Raw genomic sequence first — 25,246 nt, forward strand, 5'->3', positions numbered from 1 at the left:
ACGAACGCGCGCTAGCCAGGTCAAATCTCCTGTTAAAGAGATACGGTGTTCGGGAACTCTGTTGTCAAAAAGCCCACGACAATTTTTGCTACGTGGTATGTGGCCCCATTCTGCTAAAACCAGACGTCTTCCAGTTGGAACTTATGCAACTCAGACAAGAAAAATTCTAGATCATAATCATGTAACGATCTGAATTGACCGGAATGGCTCGGTTGTCTTCTTTAGAAAAATGAGGGCCGATGATATCTTGAAAGGACACACCATATTGTAACCCTGTCGGAGTGCAGAGGTCTGTGATGAAGCTCCCTAGGATTTGTTACACTCCAATAGCGCATGTACTGAGGCCGAAATGTACCTCGTACGAAAAGAAAATGACGGTGTCCTGGGCATGTTTTCACAAGCAAGTTGGCAGCAATTCATGGACAACTACCATTTCGTAAGGATGCCTATGAGGATGTTCTTTAACTTTTCGATGAATGGAACGCCTCGAAATGCTAACAATGTTTGACTGTCTCCGTTTTGAACGCCGGGGAGAGTGTTCAATGGCGGTCCGAATCCTCTCAAAGTTTTCTGGGGTAGTGACAGTGAAGGGATTGATGGCACCTTTCCAATAATCTCGGATGTATTCACCCACGAAGCAATTCGATTTCGATTGGGAACACGACCGCGGGTGGCAATTGTGAACTTGAAACGAAAGGCATGCTGTACGTGGATGATCGAACGTGCGCTGTTGGGGTCATAACAATCCTTCTCTCCTCCCCTCTCGAATGATATCACTCCCCACCACTCACATCTGCTAGAAGAGGAATGCCCCCCCCCCCCCCCCCTTCAAATCAATCTGTCTTTAGCGCTCCACCCTATGTCGTCTACATAGAATCCATAGAAAAAATTTCAATGGATATATGACCCGATTAAGAATACAATTTTGATCCCATCGAAACTTAAATGAAAAATCAAATTTATCGAAAAATAAATTCTGAAAATATATTAAATCAAATACTCAATTCTATCTTTGATTACATTTTTAACAATTCAGTTCACATTGGCAAATATATAAATGTAAGGCGTACATTATTCCATTATTCAGTCACACTTTAGAGGCCGTTTCAATAGAGAGCCCCCAAATACTGCCTAACTCTTATACAATGGAGTTCAGTCGATTCTAAAACAAATTCACTGGGGAAAGAATCATGCAATAAATAAATATGATATCTAAACTAAGATATTCACACACTTCACTTCAAATCACTCCTAAAAGGTTTTCTGTTTGACATGGAAAAAGTCCTTTTGAATCCAGCAATTCACGTCAACAGAAACCCAGGTCAATACAAACAGAACCTTGAAATATTCCAATCAAATCAGATTCAATTTCTGTCCTTAAACCTCGTCTAATTCACGCGTCACTCAGAAAATAATTATAAACTGGTTTAAATATGGTTAAATTAAATACGAGTCTAACTAAACTAAAGAGCATTCGACCCATTCAACATCCTTGGTATTGGCAAGGAAAATCAATCAAGAAATCATTCCTTCTTTTGTGGTTGAATAAAAGGAAAAAAAGCGAAAAAAAGGGAAAATTTCAAAATATTTGGTTGTAAAGTAAAGTTGGATCAAAGGTAAAACCTTGAAACTATTTTTGGCAAAACAAAAATCCTGATTAGCACGAAGATTTCATTTCAGCTCAGCTTCAAAATATGCCCTTCCGATCAAATGACTAACACAGAAATTCAAGGGATTTTCGTATAAAAAATCATTTAAATAAATTAATATAATAAGGTTGCATTGCACCCAAAACAGCCCTAATCCTTCCTCAATCTGCCGGTGTGAAACTTAAAGAAACATTCCAGGCAGAATGGCTTCTTACATACGCAACATTCATGCGGTGCTTTCGGCGATCGATTCATTGCTATTTTTCGTCCTGCCTCGCGACAATTACGTTCATAACATGCAGCGCATCGTCTTGGCTTCTCCAACCTGGTGAGTACGTGCTCAGCCGCGAAGAGTCCTTCATCGATTCCAAGCTTGCCAAGTGTCAGTGAGCTTGGCTTCATGTTTACCGGCAAGTCCAATAAACCGATGATCACATCCTCCATGAAGCGAATTGATGAGATCTTCTTGGTACAGATTTTTCGATACAGGTAGCAGGCGTTGACTAGACAGGTGTTGATGACCATTTCAACAGCGAATTTTTGGTACCAGTTCATGCTATTCATCAGGACCAAGTTGTTGATTTTGAGCTCGTGAGGAATTGTCGTTCCTGTTCGTTGTTTGTAGTATTCAGCGAGGGAACCGCATGTGCGTGTGGTCAACAGATATTGTTCGGTGAAAGGGTTATATTTACGTATCAGGATGCCTGAATCTGTTTTGAAAGTTTCCGTCTGTTCACCGAAAATTCTCTTCTGCCTCAGTTCAGGTGGGATGTGTTTACTATTTGGATTCAAAAGTCCAACTAGGTTCGTTTTTCGTCCCAGCACAGCCTTGGCTAACTTCATAGAAGTGATGTCTTCATTGGTGCACAACGTTCGCCCTTTGTCCAGCAAACCATCGATAAGATTCATTGCATCATCGACATTTATATTCCTCAATCGTTTACCATTATACACTTCGAAATTGTGAATGTACCCACCCTTTACGATGGAGAAAAGGATGTTCATGCCTTCTGACTCCGACTCGGACGGGATGAATACTTTTTCAATTGCAAATACTTCCGGCGCGTTGAGCATTTGCTTGAATTTTTTCCTTAGATCACTAAGAAGCGAAGGAACCATATCCGCAGATCGATCATCGTCCGGACCGAGCCTCCACATGTGCGACAACAGCTGGAACTGGCTCCTGGAGATCGCATTTATTATCGAGTTCGTATACAAGTGACTGCGACACCAATATGAATTCAATGTCGGATACCTCACCAGACCCATCCAAATAATGATTCCAATGAACTTTTTCATTTCATCAACAGACGTATCTCGCCAGGGTTGAATCCAGCTGTTCACTACCTGATTATTCTCTTTGCACATGCAAGCATATTCATTGGTGGCATCTACCATTCTCTGAATGAATTTATCATCGAGTAGTGATTGGAAGAAATCGTAAGGTTTGTTCGAGGTCAACTTACTGGCAAGCGTGGAATTGACGCCACTTTTCTTTTTGTTGAAGGTGAAACGTCGCCTTTGCCATTGTCTGGATTTGGTAGCTTTGAATTCATCGAACTCCTCGTCACTTTCATGCGTATTTTGCGGTGGTGTGTAGTCAGGATCTTGATCTTCGTCGTTATCAAAGTCCATTGATTCGACATCATGCTCAGGCGTAGGCGGATGATAGAGGTCTAGCTCTTCGACGAAGCCGTTAGTTATGTTGGGAACCTGTTGGTGGGAAGAAAAATGCTTGACTGATAGATGTATATATTTTGACCTACTGGTGGCTTAAAAAGGGTTAGAATGGAACAAAAATGAATCGAATGACGCATTTATTTGTGTCAAGTACTGATCAGCCTTGCGAAACTATAGAGCGAGCAACAAGGGTATTTGCTGGTTAAAAGGACCCTCTGCATTCCCGTCCCTTCACCGATTGAGGTCAATCTTCTTTGCACACGGAAGAACCCGGATGTAATTTTTAACTCCCTTGTGTCACTATCCTATCGCAAAACACACAGTTAGGTCGTGTGTCTTCCTAATCCTGTGAGGTAAAACTGAAAGTGCCGGGGGTTTAATGGGAATACCGACCATGTAGGCACGGCACGGACGTGAATTAATACAATCAGAGCCCTGCTGAGACTGAGTGCAATCTTAGCATTCGTACCAGGAGATGCGATATCTATCTAAAACCACCATGAAACTCCAACGAGGGGTACCACCGTAAATAACTGGAGCGAGAGCCAATCTTCTAGGAATTCGCTTGGGGCATATGCGTTCAGAGGGGCATCCCGCTTTTCATGGTATCAAATAACCCCCGGTGAAGCTTCGTGTCAAAGGTCACTTCAGATGAGTCTCTTGCAAACTCGGGTGTGATCGCCCATCTTGAATATGTGGCGCTCCTTAACGCCTTGGCTGGAATCAATTCGGTGCGGAGAACCGGAACGAAAGCTTTCCAACATTGCTCTGCGTAGTGGAAGGAAGAATGAAAATCTTCAACATAGAAGCTGGGCAAGGAAATATTCAATCTTACTGTTTTCGGTTCAACTACGCTCTTGACTTGTTTTCCCAGGAGAGTTGCCACTCATTCAGGGTATATTTTGTCGTTTTTCATGAACAACCAGCTTCCTTGCGCTTGTAGAGGGGGGAGGGGGGATCCGATGTTTAAAACTATGATCTTCATTCTCTCCACCATTTCTAGGATCCGTTTACCTCTGGAGTCTGTATGAAACATACCCTATTCAAGTTGCAAGTCTCTCTAAATCAGAATCCGCCCCTTTGTGCCAAGAAAGTATCCTTTAAAGCATCAGGCTTGCTCCGAAGTTCCAGTTCCGTCTCTTTCAGTATCAAATAGAGACCGAAAAACGTTACCTACCTCTAAGCACATATTCTAGACAAAGTCATCGCCACGCCTTGGGTTCGTACACGAAGTCGAACTCAGTCGCAAACCCAGATCGTAGCAGCACTTGATAAGTCGAAATGCCATAAGGTTGGGTTCTGGTTCCGATATTCTTAGCTGATTAACCAACAACTCCAAGCCGTTGCACTCCGGTGCAGATTGATTTGTAATATGCGGAGCATGTTACCCTTAAAACCAGACACCGTGACAAGCTTATATGATATGCGATGCTCTCACCAGATGTACGAAGATCCCGAGTTTTTAGCCTCGAGTACTCGCAGAGGTTATGCCTATCTGAGCATCGGTTACCTCTAGGCATTCATGCTTGATGGCCCCTTCCACTTGACCGCCTCATATAAGGCACTTTAGCCGGTTGTCCTTGGATCTAATTAAACGAGGACTCAATCCCCTTCGGTTTTCTCCATGGCATTCCTGCTCCACTTGCGTTGATCTTATTTCAGATCTCGTTAAATACTTCCACAAAGGTCTCGTCTTCCGTCGGTTTAATGAGCTCCACGATTCGTATTCGCCTTTAATTTAGGCAGACAATTTCCCATTGGCTCGGTGGTCACTTCGCTTGTCTTTCTTCGACTTCTTTTTTTGTGCCCTGCAGTTTACCTGGATGGACCTCCTTTTTCTAGCTTTTCCCCGTGTACAACGAATTATTTGCGGTCCGCTTGGTGCCTACGATGTTCTCAGCGGGAAATACAGTTGCTTCTGGCTTTCGCGCGTCTGTTGTTGCTGTCCATTTAAGACTGTAGAAGGAAATGCGGCCCAGGGTCACTTCCTATTTTTTGAACACATTTTTCTGGAGCATTTCATAACTTTCGTGTGCATTTCCTGATAAACCTTTCCGCTTTGGCTCTGGCTGGTTTTCACCCGACCTACGCCCAAAGGATTCTCTCCAGTTTTAATGATCGCCTCTGGGCCCCATTCTGGAGCAGCGGCATTAGTACACAGAGTACTGAAGTTTCCGTTCTCGCACTGGCAGCCGCATCACTTCGCGAGAATTCCTCTGAATTTAGTCGCGTGGAGCCTTTCAGCCATTGAAAACTCCTTTGCTGGGCACTATAACGAGCACCGCATTTTGGAATGGTATCCGAACGCAACTCAATGCTCGTCGATTTTCTCACGCGTGTTGCTCAGCAAGGTAGCTCTCCCATTGTCGAGCAATAGCTGGATCATGCAAGCGGTCAATGTTGAACTTGGGGGATCGCAGCTCTCTGACCCTTAGAGAAGTAGCGGACGCAACACACAAGCGAACTTAAGCGATAATTAGGTGGTGGTCCCTTTCGATGCCGACGTCACCGCCTCTCTTGTTACGCACATGCAGCAGACAACTCCTAAATCCACTGCCGATCGCGAACTGACCTTATGGTAGGATCTATGCTCGAACAATGTGCTACCAATGACGATGCGGTGGAAGTTGCAAAAGTCAACGAACTTCTCCCGCCATTATCGTTACAGTCGCCAAGACCGTGTTTCCCCACCACATTTCCGAACAAGGTGTTGTCAGAGCTCACTTTGGCTTTCAGATCACCCCTCACGATCACAATGTCACCTTTATGAAGTTTTCCCTGAACTGCGTGTAATTGCTTGTAGAAAGTATTCCCTCTATTACATCGGAAGTCTCCGTTTGTGCATAGCATTGTACAATTGTGATGCTCCGTAACCTGGGCCGGAATCTTGCAGTTAGAAGTCTGTCAGAAAACGGCTCCCCGGTCAATAGAAGAGCAGCATACCGAGTTCGCGGTATTTACTTTAGTTTTGGCGTTAAGATATGGCTAACGCACCACCGGTACGCACCGAGAGCGAGATCTTCTCGTAAAATACGACTCATACTTCAAGTTGAAACTCCCATTTCTGCCGACATTCGTTTCTGCTTGCGGAGAGGATTGCGACGAACACGCTTACGCACAGCATGCACGACCTTCGGGCGACGTACGGAGTGCGGGCGCCCTTCCCGCGGCCTGTCAACCACATCCGCTGTTTCGCGGTATCGAGCTAAGGTTCTAAAGCCGAATCCTTCGTTTACCGGCAGCTTTTTTTAACAAACTATGAATCTTTTTCGGCGTATTCCCACATTGGTGCAACGCAATAATCGCGATTTATTTTTCATAGTTACCGAACTTTATCGTGTTGTCATTCACGCGCTACTGACCTTCGGAACCTGAAAGTCCGACGGAAGTGGAGTATAATTTTATTTTGAGTAGGATAAGTGAATGCGTTTACGCACAAAGTGTTGGACTCCCGCAACAGCGCGCTGTCGGACTACCAAGTAAACACCTCCCTGTCATCAGAGAACTAGCCTGGAACCGTTTGACACATTACATCGGGCTAGCTTTCCCGCTCTCCCGGCTTTGGGAGCCTTCAAGTCAGGGAATTCCTTTCACCAACGGGTAAGGAGGAGAGAAAGGGAGTTTTAAGTTCAGGGAACCCCTTACCGTCCGATCTCGCCGCCGGTCGAGTTCAATCTTTTTCGCAATAAGAAGAGCCCGAACATAATGCGCAATATAATTCCAGCTGCCAGCGCTCTTCAACATCTCTCTGAAATGTTGTCTGGAGAGAGCTCCCCTGTTTCTGCATAAAGCTGTTGACGAAAGCCGCCCCACCTCTCGCAAGAGAAAAAGGTGTGTTCGGCGTCGTCCGCCAATCCATTGCAGAATACACAATCAGGAGATGGCGCCTTTCCAATCCTGTGCAGGTAAGACTGAAAACCTCCGTGCCCATTTAGAAGTTGGGTAACAACGCAGCGCAACGTTGTTTGCATAACCGACCAGGTGCGACTATTTGGGCATATCGAGTCTCAGCAGACTATCATAAGAAGCGTTCCAGAGGTCCGGTCCTAGGATGGATCTTCCTTTGACCCTCTAGAGGGTCTCATAAAGCAGGGAGCGGTCTTTCAGATAATCCCTTAATATCTGCAAGAGATAGCTTGGCACGTGAAATGAGTTTTCTAGCACTATCCGTCGAGATCGGCGGCTGTGTGCCTCGGCTCGATGAACCGCATCTACGACCTCCATAATAGCATCCACTGTGGATCTCCCTGTTCTGAACCCGAACTTGATTTGGGAAAAGTCGCCGTCATCGCGGATGGTTTCGGCGAGTCTACTCCTGATGAGCTTCTTGAGCACTTTTCCGGCCATGTCAAGCATACACAGCGGTCGGTATGCAGACGGGAGCTCCGGGTCTCTTTTACCCTTACTGATCAACGTGAGTCTGGCCACTTTCCAGGGGCACGAGAATCCTGGGGGTTTAACGTGAGTACCTGTTTTGTAGGCTTAATACTACGGTCCTCTTCAGACACGGATTGATTTTGTGACCACAATCAGAGCCCCGCTGAGACAAGCAAAAACGATACCAGTCTATACCAAGTGCATGGCTTAGCATTCATACTGGTGGATGCAAGAATTACCTAAATCTCTAGCGAACTAAGGAGTATGACACCCGTGTTGAAACGCACCACGTTGAGACCCGAAGGTTTTTGTTCGCTTCATCGCAACCACAACCCTCATGAAGCTCCCATTAGGGGGCCAACCGCAAACAATCGAGCTGTACTCATATACGACAGGAAACTTCCCGAAGTATATGAGTCCAGGGGCTACTCCGGTTCCCATGGTATCAGTATGCCCCTGGTAAGGTTTCGTGGCCGAAGCCACTTCAGATGAGTCCCCGTGCAGACTCGTATCTGATCGCCCTAATTAAGCCTTGGAGCATTCGCCTACTGCATCACGGCCAGCAAGCCAATGCGATACAGCGTTTCCCGGTGCCACCACGTGGAGGTTCTCCTCGGCCACTTGGTTTTGTTTCAGCCGACAGGGTTGCCGCCCCATCTTCCTCCCCGCCACCTCTGAGCACCACTTTCCAGCGACGAGGAAAAATGCCGTCCTTCAAGCGGGCGTTGAAAGCTTCAAGCAGCAATTCTGGCCGTTGGCGGAACACCAGTTTGTAAACTTCCGTCGGGATGCCATCAGGGCCTGGCGCCTTCTTGTTTTTCATAGTGAGAACCGTTTCTTCGAGCTCTCTTATTGTGAACAGGGGGCAATCCTCGACAGTTTCCGTGCTATTTACATTAACCTTTACAGGATTTCTGGGAAATAATGCCGATATAATGTGGCCCATCTGGTCGGTATTTAGTATGTAGGGCCTCCGCAGAGCCCGGATTTTCCGATTGACAAGCTCATAGCGAAGTCCCCACGGGTCCTCATTGACCTCGTTAACAGGTCGCTCACCTCACCATTGAAGTTATCTTATTGGAATGTAAAATTTTTATCCCAATAGGTCACGCTTCTTATTTAAGGCTGTAACCTTTTGCTAACGCTTTCAGTAATTTTAACATGTGCTCAAACATCTAAACATTTCTTTAAATTGGAAAACTGACCTACATACGCGAGTCTAGATCAAAACCATGTCAAGTGCAAAAAACGCTCACATCGCAGAGTTTAATGACTTTTAGCTCTTTCACATTAACATACATTTCTCGCACTTACCTCCTCTCCTGGAGTCGGTCCGCCACAAAAAACCACTGCCTCGAAAACTACTTCTTCCGAAATATTCCTCTCAGTTCCTCCGGACATTACTTCGTTATTGATTTCAGGCCGCAGTCAATTGTTTACAAACACTGACCTTAGAGGAACTCCAGTCCATCCGTGCGCGGTGTAGTTTGCAGTAATTTATGCACTGTACTTTCTATGGTGGATTCAGAAGCTGTTTGTATGAAGGAGTATCATCGAGTTAATACGAATTCAACTTCAGGGAATTATTTTTAATTGTAAAATTCAAAGTCTTCGCCGAAACCAAGCTATGTAGGACGAATCCAATAAATAGGCCATTGTCAGTTTGACGCAGTCAATTGGAATGAAGTGGAAATGAAACATTTTGTTTTGGTTTGATTAGCGATATTTATTAGTTCAATTTATTGGTTTTTGCTTGAAAACTGTTGATTTGCTGCAATTGCGTTATTATCAATTAGATTTAATCGTGTGGATGAGACATTTCTTTCAGATTTTCTAAAATAACATATCCCATTTGAGGTGGATTGCATTCACAACTACCTTCACATCAGGCAACCCGCAACAACCAAAACAAATCCATCCAGTCTTTCTGCACTTCATCCATCGCTGTCAAAAGTAACAAAACAGAATGTCAGCTGTAAACAAAGTAAATTTTCTGCTGCAGGCAGCCAGCATATTTCCCCCAAATGGACACGCAAATCAACTACTTAAATCTCATTATCTGTGAGTATCGCTTCCAAATTGAGTGACAAACATCCAAACAACACAAAACTCCGTCTCCAAATTAATCCTTGAATTTCTTCACTCAATAGGTCAACATCGCGTGAAGTGGCGCAAAAAGAATTAGAGTTACCAAAAAAGGAATTCGGCGAGACGAGGATGTGTCAGAAGTGCTCATCGATTTGGTTGGATGGCAATTTGAAATTGCATATCAAATCGAAGAAGTTGCGGAGGCCAAAGCAAAAAAAGTTGGTTACTAGGGCGGAGGCGGGCGACGTGCTCACCAGACAGCAAAAATCCAAGGCCAAGTGGCTCAAGAAAAATTCACTGAGCAGGGTGGTAAGTATTAATAGATTCCATTGCAATTAGGGTAGTGAACAAAGTATGGCTGTGGCATTGCTAGGAGGGAATGGCTCATGCTTTGTGTGCCACATTTCGTTCTGCGGATTTCACGTGCGATTTGGGGGAATATGGTTAGACTTGAATTGTCATTCATAATTTGTTCACTGAGTTAACTTAATTGTCTTCCGTCGCCTTTTAGGGGAACGGTTTCCGTGATGAAATAAAAAGTAAAAATGCTCGATTTCTCTCTTCCTTTTCGAAATATCAGAATTTGAAATTTCTGTCTTCATCGTAGTTCCAGTGACTGCGGGTTTTAATGATGGATTTGCAAAATCAAAGTGAAACGAAAGTAAATGAAAAGTTTCAATATCTCGGTTAGGTTTCGATGTATTGACAAAAGAAACTTTTCAATATCTCCTTCAGTTTTCAAAATTTCAAAGCTTGAGTTTTCGTTAAAGCAAAAATTTTTCGAGGAAATCTTGTGCTTTCCGCAAGTCTTTAATGCATAAAAACTTTATTTAATTTTATAATTTAAATAACTTTATTACATAAAGTGGACGAGAAACTAAAAACTTTGTATATACTCTTTTCTTAATTGACATTAATTTTTTAAATTTAATTCTTTTTTCGACGTAATCCAGGCCTACTCCTCCACGGAAAACACCGGTGGTGACAACTGTCAATCGAATTAACAACATTCGAAATAAATTTCGAATGTTGTTAACCCCGCTGCGTCACATCACTCCGTTCCCAGATGAAACCTAGGGGTTTCAGCAACTGAACTCGGAACTGCGTTCCCCATCATACGGCGAAGCGAACGCGACGTTGATTTGGGGCGCAAATGGACTTCAGCCTGGATAAGGAGACAGCCTTTGTATGTCCCGCGATCTCGAGCTGGAAGAAATGCTCTCCCCGTTCGAGAACGCGGTACGGGCCTTCGTATGGAGGCTGCATCCGTCCTGATCAGGACGTGCGTGTACGGGTCCAGCTCCTTGAGCGCGCAGGCAGGCGCGGACGAGTGTCGTGTGGGAGGTGTGGCTTTAATGTGGCGAAGGTTGTCTTTCAGCAGGCGTAGCAATCCCAAATCTGCAAGACCCGATCTCTTGTCGAAGACCGGATCACTTGGTAGTTTTGGGTTCTCCCCGTATACCAGCTCGGCTGGGCTTTCAGCAAATTCCTCTCGGCGGGTTCGTAGGCCGAGTATGACGAGAGGCAAGACCTGAGTCCAAGACGGATCATGGCAAGTCATAATGGCAGCTTTCAGCGTTCAGTGCCACGTGCTAGCATCCCATTGGATTGCGGGTGGTAAGTCGTAGTTCGCTGACGTTTGAATCCCAGTAGTTTGCATAACTCCGAGAAAAGGGTGGACTCAAATTGCATTCCCTGGTTAGTGATGATCACTCCAGGGACGCCAAAGCGAGGGATCCACTCTCGACAGAGGGCTTCGGTACAAGATTGCGCTGTAATGTCCTTCAGCACTATTGCCTTAGGCCACCGCGTAAACCTGTCGATGATTGTAAGGCAATATTTGTACCCGTGCGAGTCTCGCAAAAGGCCTACGATGTCGAGGTGTAAGGTGTGGAACCGCTTGGTAGTGCGGGGAAATGAGCCCACTTCTTTCCTTATATGCCTGGTGACTTTACACTTCTGGCATGCGACGCACTCTCTGGCCCAGGAGTTGATGTCCTTATTGATGGAGGGCCAGAAGTATTTCTCGATGACTAACCGATTTGTTCTCCTTAATGCGCGTGGAACACTTCCTTGCGAAAGGTGGCCGGAATGTATGGCCGGAGTCCATTTTCCGAGTATTCGCAGCAGAGAGAGAGGTTCGAGCCGAAGATGGGCAACTCCCGAAATTTATATTTGGGGTTGGATTTGAGTCTTTGAAGTACTGCGGCATCAACCTGCGCCTTGGCGATAGCCGAGAAGTCGAGTGAGGCGGGGATGTTAACCTCGGAGACACGTGATGTCGGACGTGAACTGGCTTATAAAGATCAGATGTCGAAGCTGACGAAGGGACGCTTTGTCAGGCGTTTCTTTCAAAGCATATGTGAGAGCTTATGGTCCGTGAACACTGTGACCGGCCTGCTTTCTAATGCTCAAGTACGCGGTGAGCAGTTCTCGATCCTAGGTGCTGTAGTTCCGTTGAGTGGGGTTCAACTGTTTAGAGAAAAAGCTCAACGGCTGCCAGACTTGATTCACCTTTTGGTGAAGAGCAGCATCTACTGCGATATCAGAGGCATCAGCAAAAACGGCTAGGGGTGCATCTTGTCGAGGAAATGCCAAGATTATAGCGTTGGCCAGTTGTTGTCGGGATTTATCAAACGCGGACAGCCTCTTCAGACCACACAATCTTTCATGTGTCTTTTGTTTTGGGGGCAGACAAGTACGCGTTCAAAATGGACTGGTGTTGGGCGGCCTTGGTCAGGAAACGACGATAGAAGTTTAGCATGCCCAAGAACCTCCGGAAATCCTTCATGGTTTTCGGACGCGGGAAGCTTGAGATCGCTTGCACCTTGTCTGGGTCGGGCTGTATCTCGTCAGGGGAAATGAAGTGGCCGAGGAATCTCACCTGTGTTTTTGGAGAAACTTGCATTTATCAACGTTTAGGACCAAACCGGCCTCAAGGAGACGTTGAAAAATGCACTCGAGATGGGCTAAGTGCTCAGACTCTGAGGAAGAAGCGACCAAAACATCATCCAAATATACGAAACAGAAGTCGAAGTTTCGCAGGACCGAGTGAATCAACCTTTGAAAGGTTTGCGCCGCATTGCACAACCCGAAAGTCATCCGTGTGAACTCGAAGAGTCCAAAGAGTGTGCATATTGTCGTCTTTGGAATGTCTTCTGGAGCTGCAGGGTTTTGGTGATAGGCCTTGGTTAAATCCAACGTCGAAAAGATGAGGCAGTTTGCGAGATGATGCGCAAAGTCGTGGGTAAGTGGAATAGGATATCGGTCTGCAACAGTCTGCGCGTTTAGCCTTCTGTAATCCCCATAGGGACACTATTCGCCATTTGGCCTAGGGACCATATGGAGTGGGGAAGACCAAAAGCTCTCCGAAGGTCTGCAGATACCCTGTTGCATAAGTCCTTCAAACATTTTCCGTGCAATGACCAGTTTCTGGGGTGGTAGAGGACGCACTTTCGAGAAGATCGGGGAACCAGTGGTGTTAATGTGGTGCTGCACATTGTGCTTGACTGGTTTAGAGAGACCACACTCGGTAGTAATCTGGTTGAAATTTTGGAGAAGTGCCCGAACACGGGAGTCGGTAATGTCTTCTAAAAGTACGGAAAGATTGTTATTTGGGTGAGATGCCATTTGGCCCGACGAATTAAGGTTGGTCGTGGGATCTATAAGAGGCTTCTTTTGTAAGTCCACCAGCAACCCATAGTGACACAAGAAGTCTGCGCCTAGTATTGGGAAGCTGCCATCCGCTAGGATGGATCACCACGAAAATGTCCTACGCAAGGCAAGATTCACGTCCACCCGTAGGTGTTGATTCGGGAGGAATTTGCTGCCGCCAGTTTCAATGATTGCGGAAATAGCCGATGGTGCCGGGGTACGGGAAGAACCGAAACCTCCGCACCAGTATCTACGAGTGTCTACTGAGAGGATCAAAAATCGTTAGACGACGTGGCGCTGCGTTCTGGGTGGCCGTCGCCAGGACCCCCCGCGGACCTAGTTTTTTGTGGTAGGGGCGAATTTACACGGGATCGTACATTTGGTGGCTTTCTCGCCGAATTTGCGATGGTAGCAACAAATACTTCGTCCGTAGGCTGTCCTGACGACCTGCCTCCCGGTCGCCCAAACGCTGAGCGTCCAGTGTCGCCCGCATTTCAGCCATCCTGGCTGCCAAGGCGCCTATCTCGCGCTTTAGATCGCTAACTTCGTCCGACTGCTGACTGCTGAACGGCCGCTATGGTCGGGTGTGCGTGCACCTTGTCGGCCGCAGCTGCCAGTGCCTCCAAAGAACCGGAGACGCACGCGAGAGCCGCCGGGGTGCCCTCCGGAAGTCGACGCAGCCATAGCGACTTTATCAAGTCATCGTCGATCTTGATCCCACCCAATTGCATCAGTTTGCGAAGCAATTGGCTGAGAGTTCGATCGTCCAATGTTAAACCTGCCAGCAAGTGATCCAGTTTAGCTGACTTACTTACCGACAGGCACTTGATCGACTCGGTCTTCAGAAGAGTGTAAGAGGTCGACTTTACTACGTTGGCCACCAGTAAGATGGACTCCTCATCCAGGCCGACCATCCCGTAGTTGAACCGAGTCGCGTCTGCCGTTATTCCGGGACGTCTGGAACTGTGCCTCCAGATGGACGAACCACAGCTCTGGATTCCGCCGCCAAAATGGAGGGACGCGCACAGCGAGAAAAATAGAAACCAACGAGGCACCCTAAAGCGGACGCTTGATGCGCAGACCGAAAAGAACACAAATAGTTCGTCAAAAGAGTGGAAATCCCGCAATGAAAAATTCTGTAAACCCTAGCGACGCCGTCTCTTGCGACGGTTTAACTTTTAATATTATTCCAATAATTTTGCATTCAATTATAAATTAAAACGAATTTTTGAATTTTAAAGCTATTTCTTAACTGCTAAATAAATGCGGCGACGCCGTCTAAGTCAGCCGATTGACGCTTTACTGCCGCTGCACTTGTTGACCGTTGCGACGGGTACAAAAAGACAACCCCTACCGCTGTCTGAGTTGGATGGTGTCGACCGGACAGCTCCAGCGATCGGTTGCGTTCCGGTTCGGGCTGGCGTGAATGCGGACGGCAGTCGCGGGTGATTCGATTCACCGGGGCGGAGACTGGAACTTGATATCCTTGGGGTAATGCTCATTGTTGCTGCGACTACTCCTGTCCCTGCTGTGTGGCTCTGCCTGCCGTTTCTTTCCCGTCAGATGTCCGCCGGTGGTACTTAGACAGCTCAGGCCGTGGGCGTGATGTAGCGCAGCTTTTACTCGCTCCGCTCGGGCGAGTTCTTCGGGGTCACTAATTTAATGATTACTTTTAAACTTTTAAAGTAAATCCCTTTCGGGGTAAATTTAATGGAAATTCCTTTTCTGGTCCATATCAAGATTAAGCATGAATAAAATTATTACAGTTACTTTCAATTACGAAAATCCCTATCAAACTATCTAGAAAAATGCAATAAACTAATCAAAATAACTATACAATAGTTTTCTGACTCGTAACGCAGAGCCGACTCATTCGCAAATTCATTTCATATCACATGTTTTCAACTTCACTATGGGAGAGTGTGTGTGATCACGCCGGCGGTTGGAGCCGAAGAGAGATGAGGACTCCCTCACCGTTGGTTTTGCACTCTCGTGGCGAGTTCTAGAAAAGCCGTGGAGAGCGTGGGCGGCGTCTTCCACCCGCTCGTTAATTCTGCTGCACCACAAATGCACCGATAAAATTGTCGAAATCACCCAAGTAGACTGGCATGTTAGCATTCACTCGATTGGCCAGGTACTGGGGTAAGGACCATAAAACCGCTTGGAACCATTTACAGAAGATTGGATTCCAAAAAAGCTGGATGTTTGGGTGCCAACCGAGTTGACGGAAAAAAATCTCTTGGATCGAATCAACGCCTGCCATGCACTGCTGAAACGGAACGAATTCGACCCATTTTTGAAGCGAATGGTGACTGGTGATGAAAAGCAGATCATGTAAGAAAATCTCAAGCGAAAAAGATCGTGGTCGAAGCGAGGCGACCCGGCTCAAACCATCGCCAAGCCCGGATTGACGGCTAGGAAGGTTTTGCTGTGTGTTTGGTGGAATTGGAAGGGGGTCATCTACTATGAGCTGCTCAACTATGGCCAGACCCTTAATTCGGTCCTCTACTGTGAGCAACTCGACCATTTGAAGTAGACGATTGACCAGAAGAGGCCAGAATTGGTCAATAGGAATGGTGCTGTGTTCCACCAGGACAACGCTCGGCCTCACACATCTTTGATGAAGCTACGGGAGCTCGGATGGGATGTCCTACTGCACCCACCGTATAGTTTTCTGATCCATGCAAAACACTCTTGGTGCTACTAAGTTCGCCTCAAAAGAGACTTGCGAAAACTGGCTGTTTGAGTTTTTTGCAAATAAGGAGGGGATAATGAAGTTGCCTTCTAAATGGCAACAAACTTGCGAACAAAACGGCTCATATTTGACTTAAATCGGATAATTCTAAGTATGTTAGATAAAGCGTCAAATTTCGATCACAAATACAACCCAACCCAATATATAAGTCTGGGCAAGTGGTCTACAAATTGCACTGCAATGAAAGATCGCAATCAATCTGTGAAATAATTTGTTGAATTGAGTGTGTTTGACATCGCACACTCCACAGGCTGCCTAATGAAAACGTACCTATTCACCGTACAATATCATGCCGATTTCCCCCAGTCTAGTCGCAAAAGCAGCATATTCTTGGAAGTGTTACAACTACACGACGAATCGGGCTTCTAAAGCCTGTCTTAATACAGTGAAATTTCTACTATATTCTCTTTAGTTTATCGGGTTAAGATTGGAATAATTTTGCCTTGCCAGAGTCTATCCATCTTTAAACGGACTACACGGCCTCGAAATTCCACGTTGTTTCGGGACGATGGAGTTCACCAACTGGTAGATCTAGGGACTGTGCCCCATTGGAAACAGCTAAAGCCGCCGATTATGTCGTCGCTAATGCCTAGACTTACCGACGCTAATCAGCATTCAAAAACTTGAGGTGTTGTACTTCTAGCTTCTCTTATTTTTAGCTATAGCAATATTTAAAAGACAGACGAAGACGGTTAGAGTTTCGTACCAGGACAGAGGCAACTCATCAGACGCTGCCTCATCTCTGCCCTGAGAGCAGCTGACCGGTACGAAACCGTAGCCGTCTTTGCCCCTTAATTTTTGAATTTTGGGTGTTAAACCCAAAAAGAGAAGTCCATGAACCATAGAGTGTGGGAACAAGTTACTCTCCATTTGATCCCGTTCGACATCAAGTGGATGCACTTAGGACTCCACAATTCCTAAACAAAAATTGTCTAGCTTCGGCCTACCTTTAGTCCGAACTGTGGGCGAATTTACGTTGGGTATAATTCGTACTCTTGGTGTGTTTTGTGAATTATAACAGGGGGCGTATAACACTTGCGAATCGCTTCGATCACGCTGCTCTCAGGGCAGAGGTGAGGCAGCGTCGGATGAGTTCCCTCTGCCCTGGTAAGAAGCCGTAGCCGTCTTTGTCCCTCTTTTAATTTTTGAACTTTGGGTGTTAAAACTGAAAAGAGGATTCCATGGACTATAAACAGTGGGAGCAAGTAGCTCTCTATTTGGTCCGGTCCGTCATCAAGTGGATGCGGACTTAGGACTCCTCAGTCCCTAAATAAAAATTGTCTAGAAAGATGTCGGATGGTCAATCTGAGGGTGGACTGATTTACTGGTTTTAAGGTTCATCTTTTTAAATGGAAACCGTTTGTTATAAATCGCGTGAATTAGACACTTTTTTTCGCACACGTTTAGATCACATCCGAAATGAGGATATCCGCGATCGTTATGGGGTTGCACCGATCGTGGAAAAGTTGCAAGAGAGGCGTCTTCGATGGTATGGTCACGCAATTCGTGCAAACGAGAATTCACTTGCCAAGATTGGTCTGAACATCGAAGTCGATGGTAAACGACCAAAAGGCAGACCTAAGCAACGGTGGCTTGATACACTGGGTGGGGATTTGAAAGCCTCGAGATTGCACCCAGATCAGGCATTCGGTAGAGCCAAATGGTGAAACCGATCACGACGAGCCGACCCCGCTTGTGAACGGAACAAAGGCTGAAGAAAAAGAAGATGAAGCAGAGCTACACCGGGTTTTTGAGGTGGCAATGGATATGTGGCAATCGTCAAAGCCAAGCCATCAATTCTACTATTTTAAAATAATAAAACATCTGTTCCGGATCTACAACAATTCTTCTTGCACTCGAGAATAAACGTAGAGCGTTCTACTGACTTGATCAAAATTCCGCGATCCACAATTTAATTTAGGAAAAGAATATGAAATCATATTGAGCCAGTTCACCGGTGGTTCCGGGAATTGTAGTGCTAATCATGCAATTTGGGTGGGACGATTCCATTTGAATGGGCTTGTGCGTTTCATGAATATTAGCTACCTACTCGTCCTTAGTTTGTCCTGTTATTAAGATGTGGTAACCGTAGAGGCTCGTTACCTGACAACGGTGGTTTCTTTTAAATTTATCATATCAATACAAAGCTAGTTTTAACTACGTTCTTTCTACTTGATATTGATTTTCAGGTTATTATTCTGGTAGAATAAATCTCGTCTGTTTCATTGCCGATAATTTAGTGTTAATGGGACATTATTTGATATCGTTATGCTCCTCGAAAGGTATAGAGAAAGTGACACAAATCAGTTACGCAAGCAGAAAAAAGGGGATTTTACTTTTGTAGCAAAAATTAAGAGAATAAAAGTTGATGTTGCAGCTACATTACTCTTGTGCTTTCTCTTACAGGAAATCACCTGTTTATTGTGCAAACATAAAACAAAATTACATCTTGACAAACCCAAAGTATCAAAAGACTCCACTCCACTACCATCTGCGCCACCATCCACGCAGGAAACTTTAGATTCGTCATCATCGTCTTCACTAAGGAAACCAACCAAAAAGAGAAAGAAAGATAAATTTGCAGGACTTAATCCCAGTGCATTCAATCAGGCATCAACTAGTAGTAGCAATTCATCTAATCCTAGTGCAGTCATATCCAACAAACTAACACCTTGCACGTCGTCTTCAAATACTTCTCAAAATCCTGCAAAATCATCTTCAAAGTCATCGAAGAAATTGAAAAAATCTGATAATAAGATTCTTCCACTGTCGAATAGCATCAAAAAGGCCAAAAATAAGAAAGGAAACGTTCAAAATCCACCGAAACAGGTATCGAAAACGCAACAGAAGAATACGTTACTGCAACTGGCGCAACTTTTAAAATCGGGCGCCAGTTTATCGAATAAAAAACCGAATCCTTTAGAAAATTTATTACGATAGTGTTCGATCTATTTGGAAAAGATCTAAATCGAGTTTATCAATCGCTTTTAAAGAGTAGACTATACAAAACAATAGAACGATGTAAATACACTTCCAGAATTAAGTAAAATACTAAAAAAGTTCAATCTATTATCTATAAATGTTGATCATCGTGTGTTTCTGAATCATGTAATAAATAAATCGTATAAATAACGCTGCGTTCGTTCTTCTGCTACGTAACAACTCAATTTTTCTCCTTTGCGACGCGCAGAATCCTCTGGCCTAGAATGAACTCAATTCGACCGTAGTCTATGCAAGGGTTGAGTTACGCACATAATGTATCCGCTTCGAACCATTCGGTTTGGGATTAGGTCATCGGTATTTGCTCCTTGACAATCTGTGGGACGGAAAACAAAGCGGTTTTTATTAGTTTCTCTCATTTACATCTTTTCGTGTTAGCATCTAGCAAGCAACTGAAAACTTGGACAAATTAAACGCTTTCGTTGTTATGAATGATGCTCGGCTTTTGGGCTCAGTTATCAAGCAAAACAATTCGAATTTCACTTCACACTTGGAAAATTGGTTTTGGTGATTATGCTGTGCGAAAACAACTGCATTTTTATGAAATTAATGTCGGGGACGAGTGCATTCAGCTGGGAAAACAAGCTTCTTTCGAGTTCTTTTTCGACACTTTGTTTACGAGCAACACAAAATGTCGGTTCTGTTGGTCTACTCCTCGATGGACATGTGGAGCTGCAGCTTCAACTGCTGGTGGAGCAGCTTCTTCTCTCGCACGAGGATTTGTCAACTTGAGCTTGGGATAGGATTTTGATCTAAGGATTTTAGGATCATCATTGAAAATTTCATTCATTGTTTTTCGGACGTCAAATCGATCTTCTTAGAAATACGACAAATTATATTTGGATTATTTGTCGAATAGTAAGTTTTGTATTTTTGTATTAAAAGTTATACTCAAAGTGTATTTTTCTGTTTTTCTTACTTTAGAGCTGACGAGAGATTCAAGGGGGTCATTGGATTGCAGGAGTTAGCTGCCTGGACGAAGAGCTTGCGGTATTATTGGAATGCAGAGGTAAGGTATCAGTAATTGTCTTAGTTTTAACACATCGTTCAATAAGTCCCGGGACTAGCGTAGAAATGGCGCTAATAATGCCATTTATATACCAAGGTTCAGAAGTACCAACCTTCAGATAAGATGTGTCAAAATTTGATGTAATTCGAAACATAACCAAGAAAGCTATAGTGGTTAAACTGACGCTACCTTTGCAATCGTGAACAAATGGACCAAAACGAGTTTCGTGTGTTGATAAAACATTGTTTTCTAATGGGGAAAAAACACTGTTCAAGCTCAGCAATGGCTTGAAAAACGTTATACGGACTCTACTCCGTCAAAAACAAACATTTGTCGGTGGTTTTCGACGTGAAACGCGGTCGTGCTGATACAAATGATGCGGAACGTTCGGGTCGGCCAAATGAGGGAGTAACTCCCGAAAACACCAAGCAAGTATTGAAAATCGTGATGGGTGATCGCAAAATGAAAGTGCGCGAGATAACTAAGATGGTGAACATATCAACTGGTAGTGCATTTACTATTTTGCACCAAAAATTGGCTATGAAAAAGGTTTTTTCCAAATGGCTGCTGCGTTTGCTTACAATGGAACAAAAGCAACAACGTATCAATAATTCGGAGAGCTGTTTGGCACTGTTTACTCGCAATAAACAGGATTTTTTGCGTCGATATGTGACAGTGGACGAAACATGGATTCACCATTTCACTCCGGAGCCAAGTTGGCAGTCAGCTGAATGGCGTACGACCGGTAAAAGCCGCCCGAAGCGTCCAAAAACACAACAGTCGGCCGGCAAAGTGATGGCGTCCGTATTCTGGGATGCGAATGGTATAATTTTCATTGACTACCTCGAAAAAGGAAAAACCATCAATAGCGACTACTACATGGTGTTATTGGATCGTTAGAAGGCCGAAATAGCGAAAAAACGCCCACACATGAAGAAGAAGAAAGTCATCCTTCATCAAGACAACGCACCGTGCCACAAGTCAATCAAAACGATGACCAAATTCAACGAATTAAGCTTCCAACTGCTTCCTCATCCTCCGTACTCGCCGGATCTGGCCCCCAGCGACTGCTGGCTCTTTGCGGATCTCAAAAAGATGCTCCAGGGAAAAAGATTTGGCTCAAATGAGGAGGTGATCGCTGCTACTGAGGCTCATTTTGAGTCAAAAGATCAAGATCGTTCTACAAACATGGCATTGAAAAGTTAGAGAAGCGTTGGAATGATTGTATAACCCTTGAAGGAGATTATGTTGATGAATAATAAAGAATTTTGCCGATAAAATGTTGTTTTCATAGTTAGTCCCGGGACTTATTGAACGATGTGTTATAGATACGAGTAGAATGCGTTTCGTAAAAGAAAAGATCAATGAGGTCTAGCCTCCGCTGGTCTTTCTCTATTCCTATTTCCCAAACTAGGTTGAATGTTTATTATTTTTCGCAGCAAAATTAATGCATTTTCGTGGTCGATATGCATTGAATGTCCTCGCAATAAATTTTGCCAAGTAACGATGATATGATCATGTAATTCGCGCTGACGAGAACTCAATAGCTAAGATTGGATTGAATATCGAACCCGATGGGAAACGACCAAAAGGCCGACCGAAACGGTGATGGCTTGATACGCTAGATGGTGATTTGAGAACCTTTTGACCCCACCCGGACCAAGTTTATGACCGAGAAAAGTGGTGATTCCGACGAGGTGACTCTGCCACCGAACGAGACAAAGGCTGTAGAAGAAGATTCGCGGTGTAGAATTGTATATAAGCAAATGTAATATTAAATAAAGTAAACAGTTATCAGCTATCAAGCTGACCATGGACGCAACACGAGGTTTCATTTAGCATCTCATCAGGTCTTCGTGGCACGGAAGCCAGTTTTGCTACGGAAGATATATTAGGTTGTTGCACATGACCTTGCCGATTTGGTACCAAAATTTGAAACGACTGTAAAGCTTACAAAAATTTATTTAATTTATCAAAATACGTGCCAGTCGATTCACAACACTTCTTCCAGCGAGATTCTTGCTCTTGAGCATGTATGCCAGTTGAAGTCCACTTTTCGGGTGTTGATAAATTCGTCGAAGGCAATTTTGACGACCTCCTCATTCCTAAATTGTTTTTTTCGCCAAAAAATGATCCAAATGCTTAAAAAAATGATAGTTGGCGAAAGATCGGGTGAATATGGTGAATGAGGCAGAGTCTCGTACTGCAATTTCGAAACATTGTCGTGCATTGTCGTGAAGGAGTATCACACCATCTCTGTTGACTAATCTCGGTCGTTGAATACTCAATTTTTGGTGCATTATCTTGAGTTCGGCACAGTATTTCTGTGCATTTATCGTTTCTCCAGGTGGCAAACAAAGAGTAGTAGATAACTCCAGCTGTAGACCACCAATCAGTTACCATTACCTTCTTCGGATGGAGGCTTGGTTTCGGCATATATTTCGGAGGCATTGTGCTGATCGACAACTAATGTCGTATAATATCCACTTTTCAGCACATATCACTACCCGTTGAGGAGTGCCGTCCCCACGTACTCGAGGAGGGCGATCAGACCCGAGTCTGCAAGGGACTCATCTGAAGTGGCTCTGCCACGAAGCCTTACCGGAAGTTATCTGGTACCATGGGAACCGGGATGGCCCTCTGAGAGCATATGCTGGATTAGAATTCCTGAAGCATGTGTTCTCGGGCCCGGTTATTTGCGGTTGGTCCCCTAATGGGAGCTTAATGGTGGTTGTGGTTATGCCTACATCGCGGGGAGAGCTTGGAGCTCAAGCGTGGAGTTTCGCTGTACAACTCGGGTGCCGTACCCGTTAGTTGCGGCAGAGATGTTAGATAGGTCTCGCATCAACTGGTATGAATGCTGAGCCCGCACTCAGTATAAGCCAGTATCGCTGTGCAATCCGTGTCCGAAGAGGGCCGTGGGATTATGCCTATACGGCAGGTACTCACGTTAAACCCCCAGGACTTTCATCACATATCACTATTCTGTGCAAAAAGGGATCGCTTCTGTCGCGGGAGAGTAAAGAACTGCAAATTTCCATTCTAAGCGCCATGTTTTGCTCCCTAAGGGCATCCGGAACCCGTTTGTCGAGCTTTTTCGCCTTTCCGAGTTGTTGCAAGTGTTGGGAAACTGTCGAATAGTGTACGCCCAGTTTCTCCGCAACTAAGACTAACGTGTGTCGGATCCGACTAGCAAACGCAGCTCGTCATCGTCAATCGATGGTCCTGGATGTCCACGTGGCTCATTTTGAAGGTTTACGTCGTCTGACCGGAAGTTTTCGAATTACCGCCGTGTGGTTTGTTCGCTTACCGTATCAGCTCCAAATGCGCTGTTAATGTTCATGGTCGCCTCCGCTGCTTTATGACCGAGTTTGAACTCATACAGAAAAAGTATACGTTCTTGACTCTTTTCCATCCTTTTTTTCCTTTCTATTCACTGTTATCACAACGATGGTCAAAACTGAAACGACTCCTTGATTAAATGTAGCAGTATTTATATTTCATTATCCGACACCGACAGCGCCAACTGGTGGTGGTTTCATGCAGCAAAATCGCAACTAACTTCACTTGATTGCCAAATCGGCCATATCCTGTGCAACAACCTAATATGTAACAAACATTTTTGGTCCGTTGAGCCGGATATCAGAGAAAGTAATTGGATTCTTTAGTGCAAGGTACGATTCACAATCTCCACCGTTAAATTATTATCCAAATAATTTGGTGCAGACGAATTTGTAACTTCCACTGATATAAAGAATTACTGATTATTTGATCCCTCTGTTATCTGTGGTGCAATTGCAAGCGAAAATGGCAGAAACCAGCAATAGGACTCTCCAACGTAACAAATGTGCGGGCATCACTAAATTGAGTTGCAATTTTGGGAAGGATAGCCAGGATCGTCATTCACTAGGGTATTACCAAGCAAGGTTGGAAGGGCTTAAGCAATTGTGGACTTCATGCACGGAATTACAGTCCGTGGTAATATCCGAGACAAAACTTACTTCGGATCAACGGGAAGAATATACGAAGAAGTATGGACTGATGGAGGACATCTACATGGACCTTCTCACCTGCTTCCAGACAGGGATCAACGAATTCAAGGCTACGGACGTGGCAGGAAAGGATGAGCAACCATTCGTTGGCCCAGGGCGGATACGGCTGGAACGAACTGCTATTCCCAACTTCAACGGGGACTGTGGTCAATGAAGGACTTTCAACGACCTTTTCAAGTCTATGGGGGATAACAACGAAGGACTCTCTCCTGTAGAGAAGATGCAGTATCTAAGAACCTACAGCAACGATAACTACTAAAAAGCGTGAGAACTGTTACGAAAACGCTTTGAAAACAAAAGGGCGATCGCTTGGAATTACTTGCGGAAATCCTGTAGCATGCCAATAGCAAAGGAAGAAGAAGATGCAACTATCAAGCTGACCATGGTCGAAACCTCCGAGTTTCTAGCTAATATGGAAGGCATCTGCGTGAACGTTGAACACTGGGATCTACTGATAATTTATACGATTGTTCAGAAACTAGATCAAGAGTCGAAACGTCTATGGGAGCCATCGCAAGGGGCGTCACTCGACATTCCGAAGCTGTCAGTATTTATGGATTTTTTGATTGGTCGCTTCAGAACTTTGGAAGCTCTTGGTTCTCCGATGAAGAACAAAAGGATCGAAGCGCGCGTGGCCAACGACGCTACCGAATGCGATATGTGTCAAAAGGATCACCAGATACACCAATGCAGCGAGTTGAAATCCTCAATTATCCAGCAGCGAAGGGACACCGTACGGAAAAGGAGTTTGTGTGACAACTGTCTTAAGAAGGGGCATAACGTAAATAAATGCCCATCCAAAGGTCGACGTCGGCTGTGCTCTAGGAAACACCATACGCTGCTACATACCGAATTGATAAAGGCATCAGAGTTTTCGGTCGAAGGGAAGCCGTTTGTTCCCGATATAAACGCCTTGATAGCGAAAAAGGGCGCCGAGCCAACCATTCTGCTGGCTACAGCAAGAATTCAAGTACGGGGCGCA

At 44.8% G+C, this 25,246-nt stretch overlaps 3 protein-coding genes across 9 annotated transcripts in view; 1 reads left to right on the forward strand and 2 right to left on the reverse strand.

Annotated features, from left to right (window-relative positions):
* Nucleotides 1–977: 977 nt before the first annotated feature.
* On the reverse strand, nucleotides 978–9,275 carry LOC119652584 (piggyBac transposable element-derived protein 4-like). Its single transcript, XM_038056804.1, has 2 exons — nucleotides 9,021–9,275; nucleotides 978–3,362 (listed from the first exon to the last, which is right to left on the reverse strand). Exons 1-2 carry the CDS (start codon nucleotides 9,105–9,107, stop codon nucleotides 1,800–1,802), a joined length of 1,650 nt encoding a protein of 549 aa, XP_037912732.1. The 5' UTR covers nucleotides 9,108–9,275; the 3' UTR covers nucleotides 978–1,799.
* A 352-nt stretch (nucleotides 9,276–9,627) lies between these two features.
* On the forward strand, nucleotides 9,628–19,335 carry LOC119652585. The gene is made up of 3 exons (XM_038056806.1): nucleotides 9,628–9,767; nucleotides 9,857–10,103; nucleotides 18,610–19,335. Exons 1-3 carry the CDS (start codon nucleotides 9,673–9,675, stop codon nucleotides 19,141–19,143), a joined length of 876 nt encoding a protein of 291 aa, XP_037912734.1. The 5' UTR covers nucleotides 9,628–9,672; the 3' UTR covers nucleotides 19,144–19,335.
* Nucleotides 19,336–19,382: 47 nt separating this feature from the next.
* The window catches only part of LOC119652582 (E3 ubiquitin-protein ligase lubel), a 79,876-nt gene continuing 74,012 nt past the window's right edge, over nucleotides 19,383–25,246 (reverse strand). For 5 of the 7 annotated variants that reach the window (XM_038056802.1, XM_038056801.1, XM_038056800.1 and 2 more), the window contains one exon: nucleotides 19,384–19,519. In XM_038056802.1, coding sequence (XP_037912730.1) covers nucleotides 19,490–19,519 — 30 coding nt within the window. In that variant the 3' untranslated portion in view covers nucleotides 19,384–19,489. Of the gene's footprint in view, nucleotides 19,520–25,246 lie in introns of all 7 variants that reach the window. The other 2 variants (XR_005249564.1, XM_038056799.1) reach the window with 1 other exon arrangement.

This window comes from Hermetia illucens, chromosome 3 (assembly GCF_905115235.1).
Source record: "Hermetia illucens chromosome 3, iHerIll2.2.curated.20191125, whole genome shotgun sequence".
Classification (NCBI taxonomy): Eukaryota; Metazoa; Arthropoda; class Insecta; order Diptera; family Stratiomyidae; genus Hermetia; species Hermetia illucens.

Excerpts from the sequence above, each read along its gene's own strand:
- LOC119652584 (XM_038056804.1), bottom strand. The coding sequence starts at position 9,107 with ATGTCCGGAGGAACTGAGAGGAATATTTCGGAAGAAGTAGTTTTCGAG. Across the intron at positions 3,363-9,020 it reads GACCGACTCCAGGAGAGGAG|GTTCCCAACATAACTAACGG; the intron begins GTAAGTGCGAGA and ends TCCCACCAACAG.
- LOC119652585 (XM_038056806.1), top strand. The coding sequence starts at position 9,673 with ATGTCAGCTGTAAACAAAGTAAATTTTCTGCTGCAGGCAGCCAGCATA. Across the intron at positions 9,768-9,856 it reads CTACTTAAATCTCATTATCT|GTCAACATCGCGTGAAGTGG; the intron begins GTGAGTATCGCT and ends TTCACTCAATAG. Across the intron at positions 10,104-18,609 it reads AAAATTCACTGAGCAGGGTG|GAAATCACCTGTTTATTGTG; the intron begins GTAAGTATTAAT and ends TTTCTCTTACAG.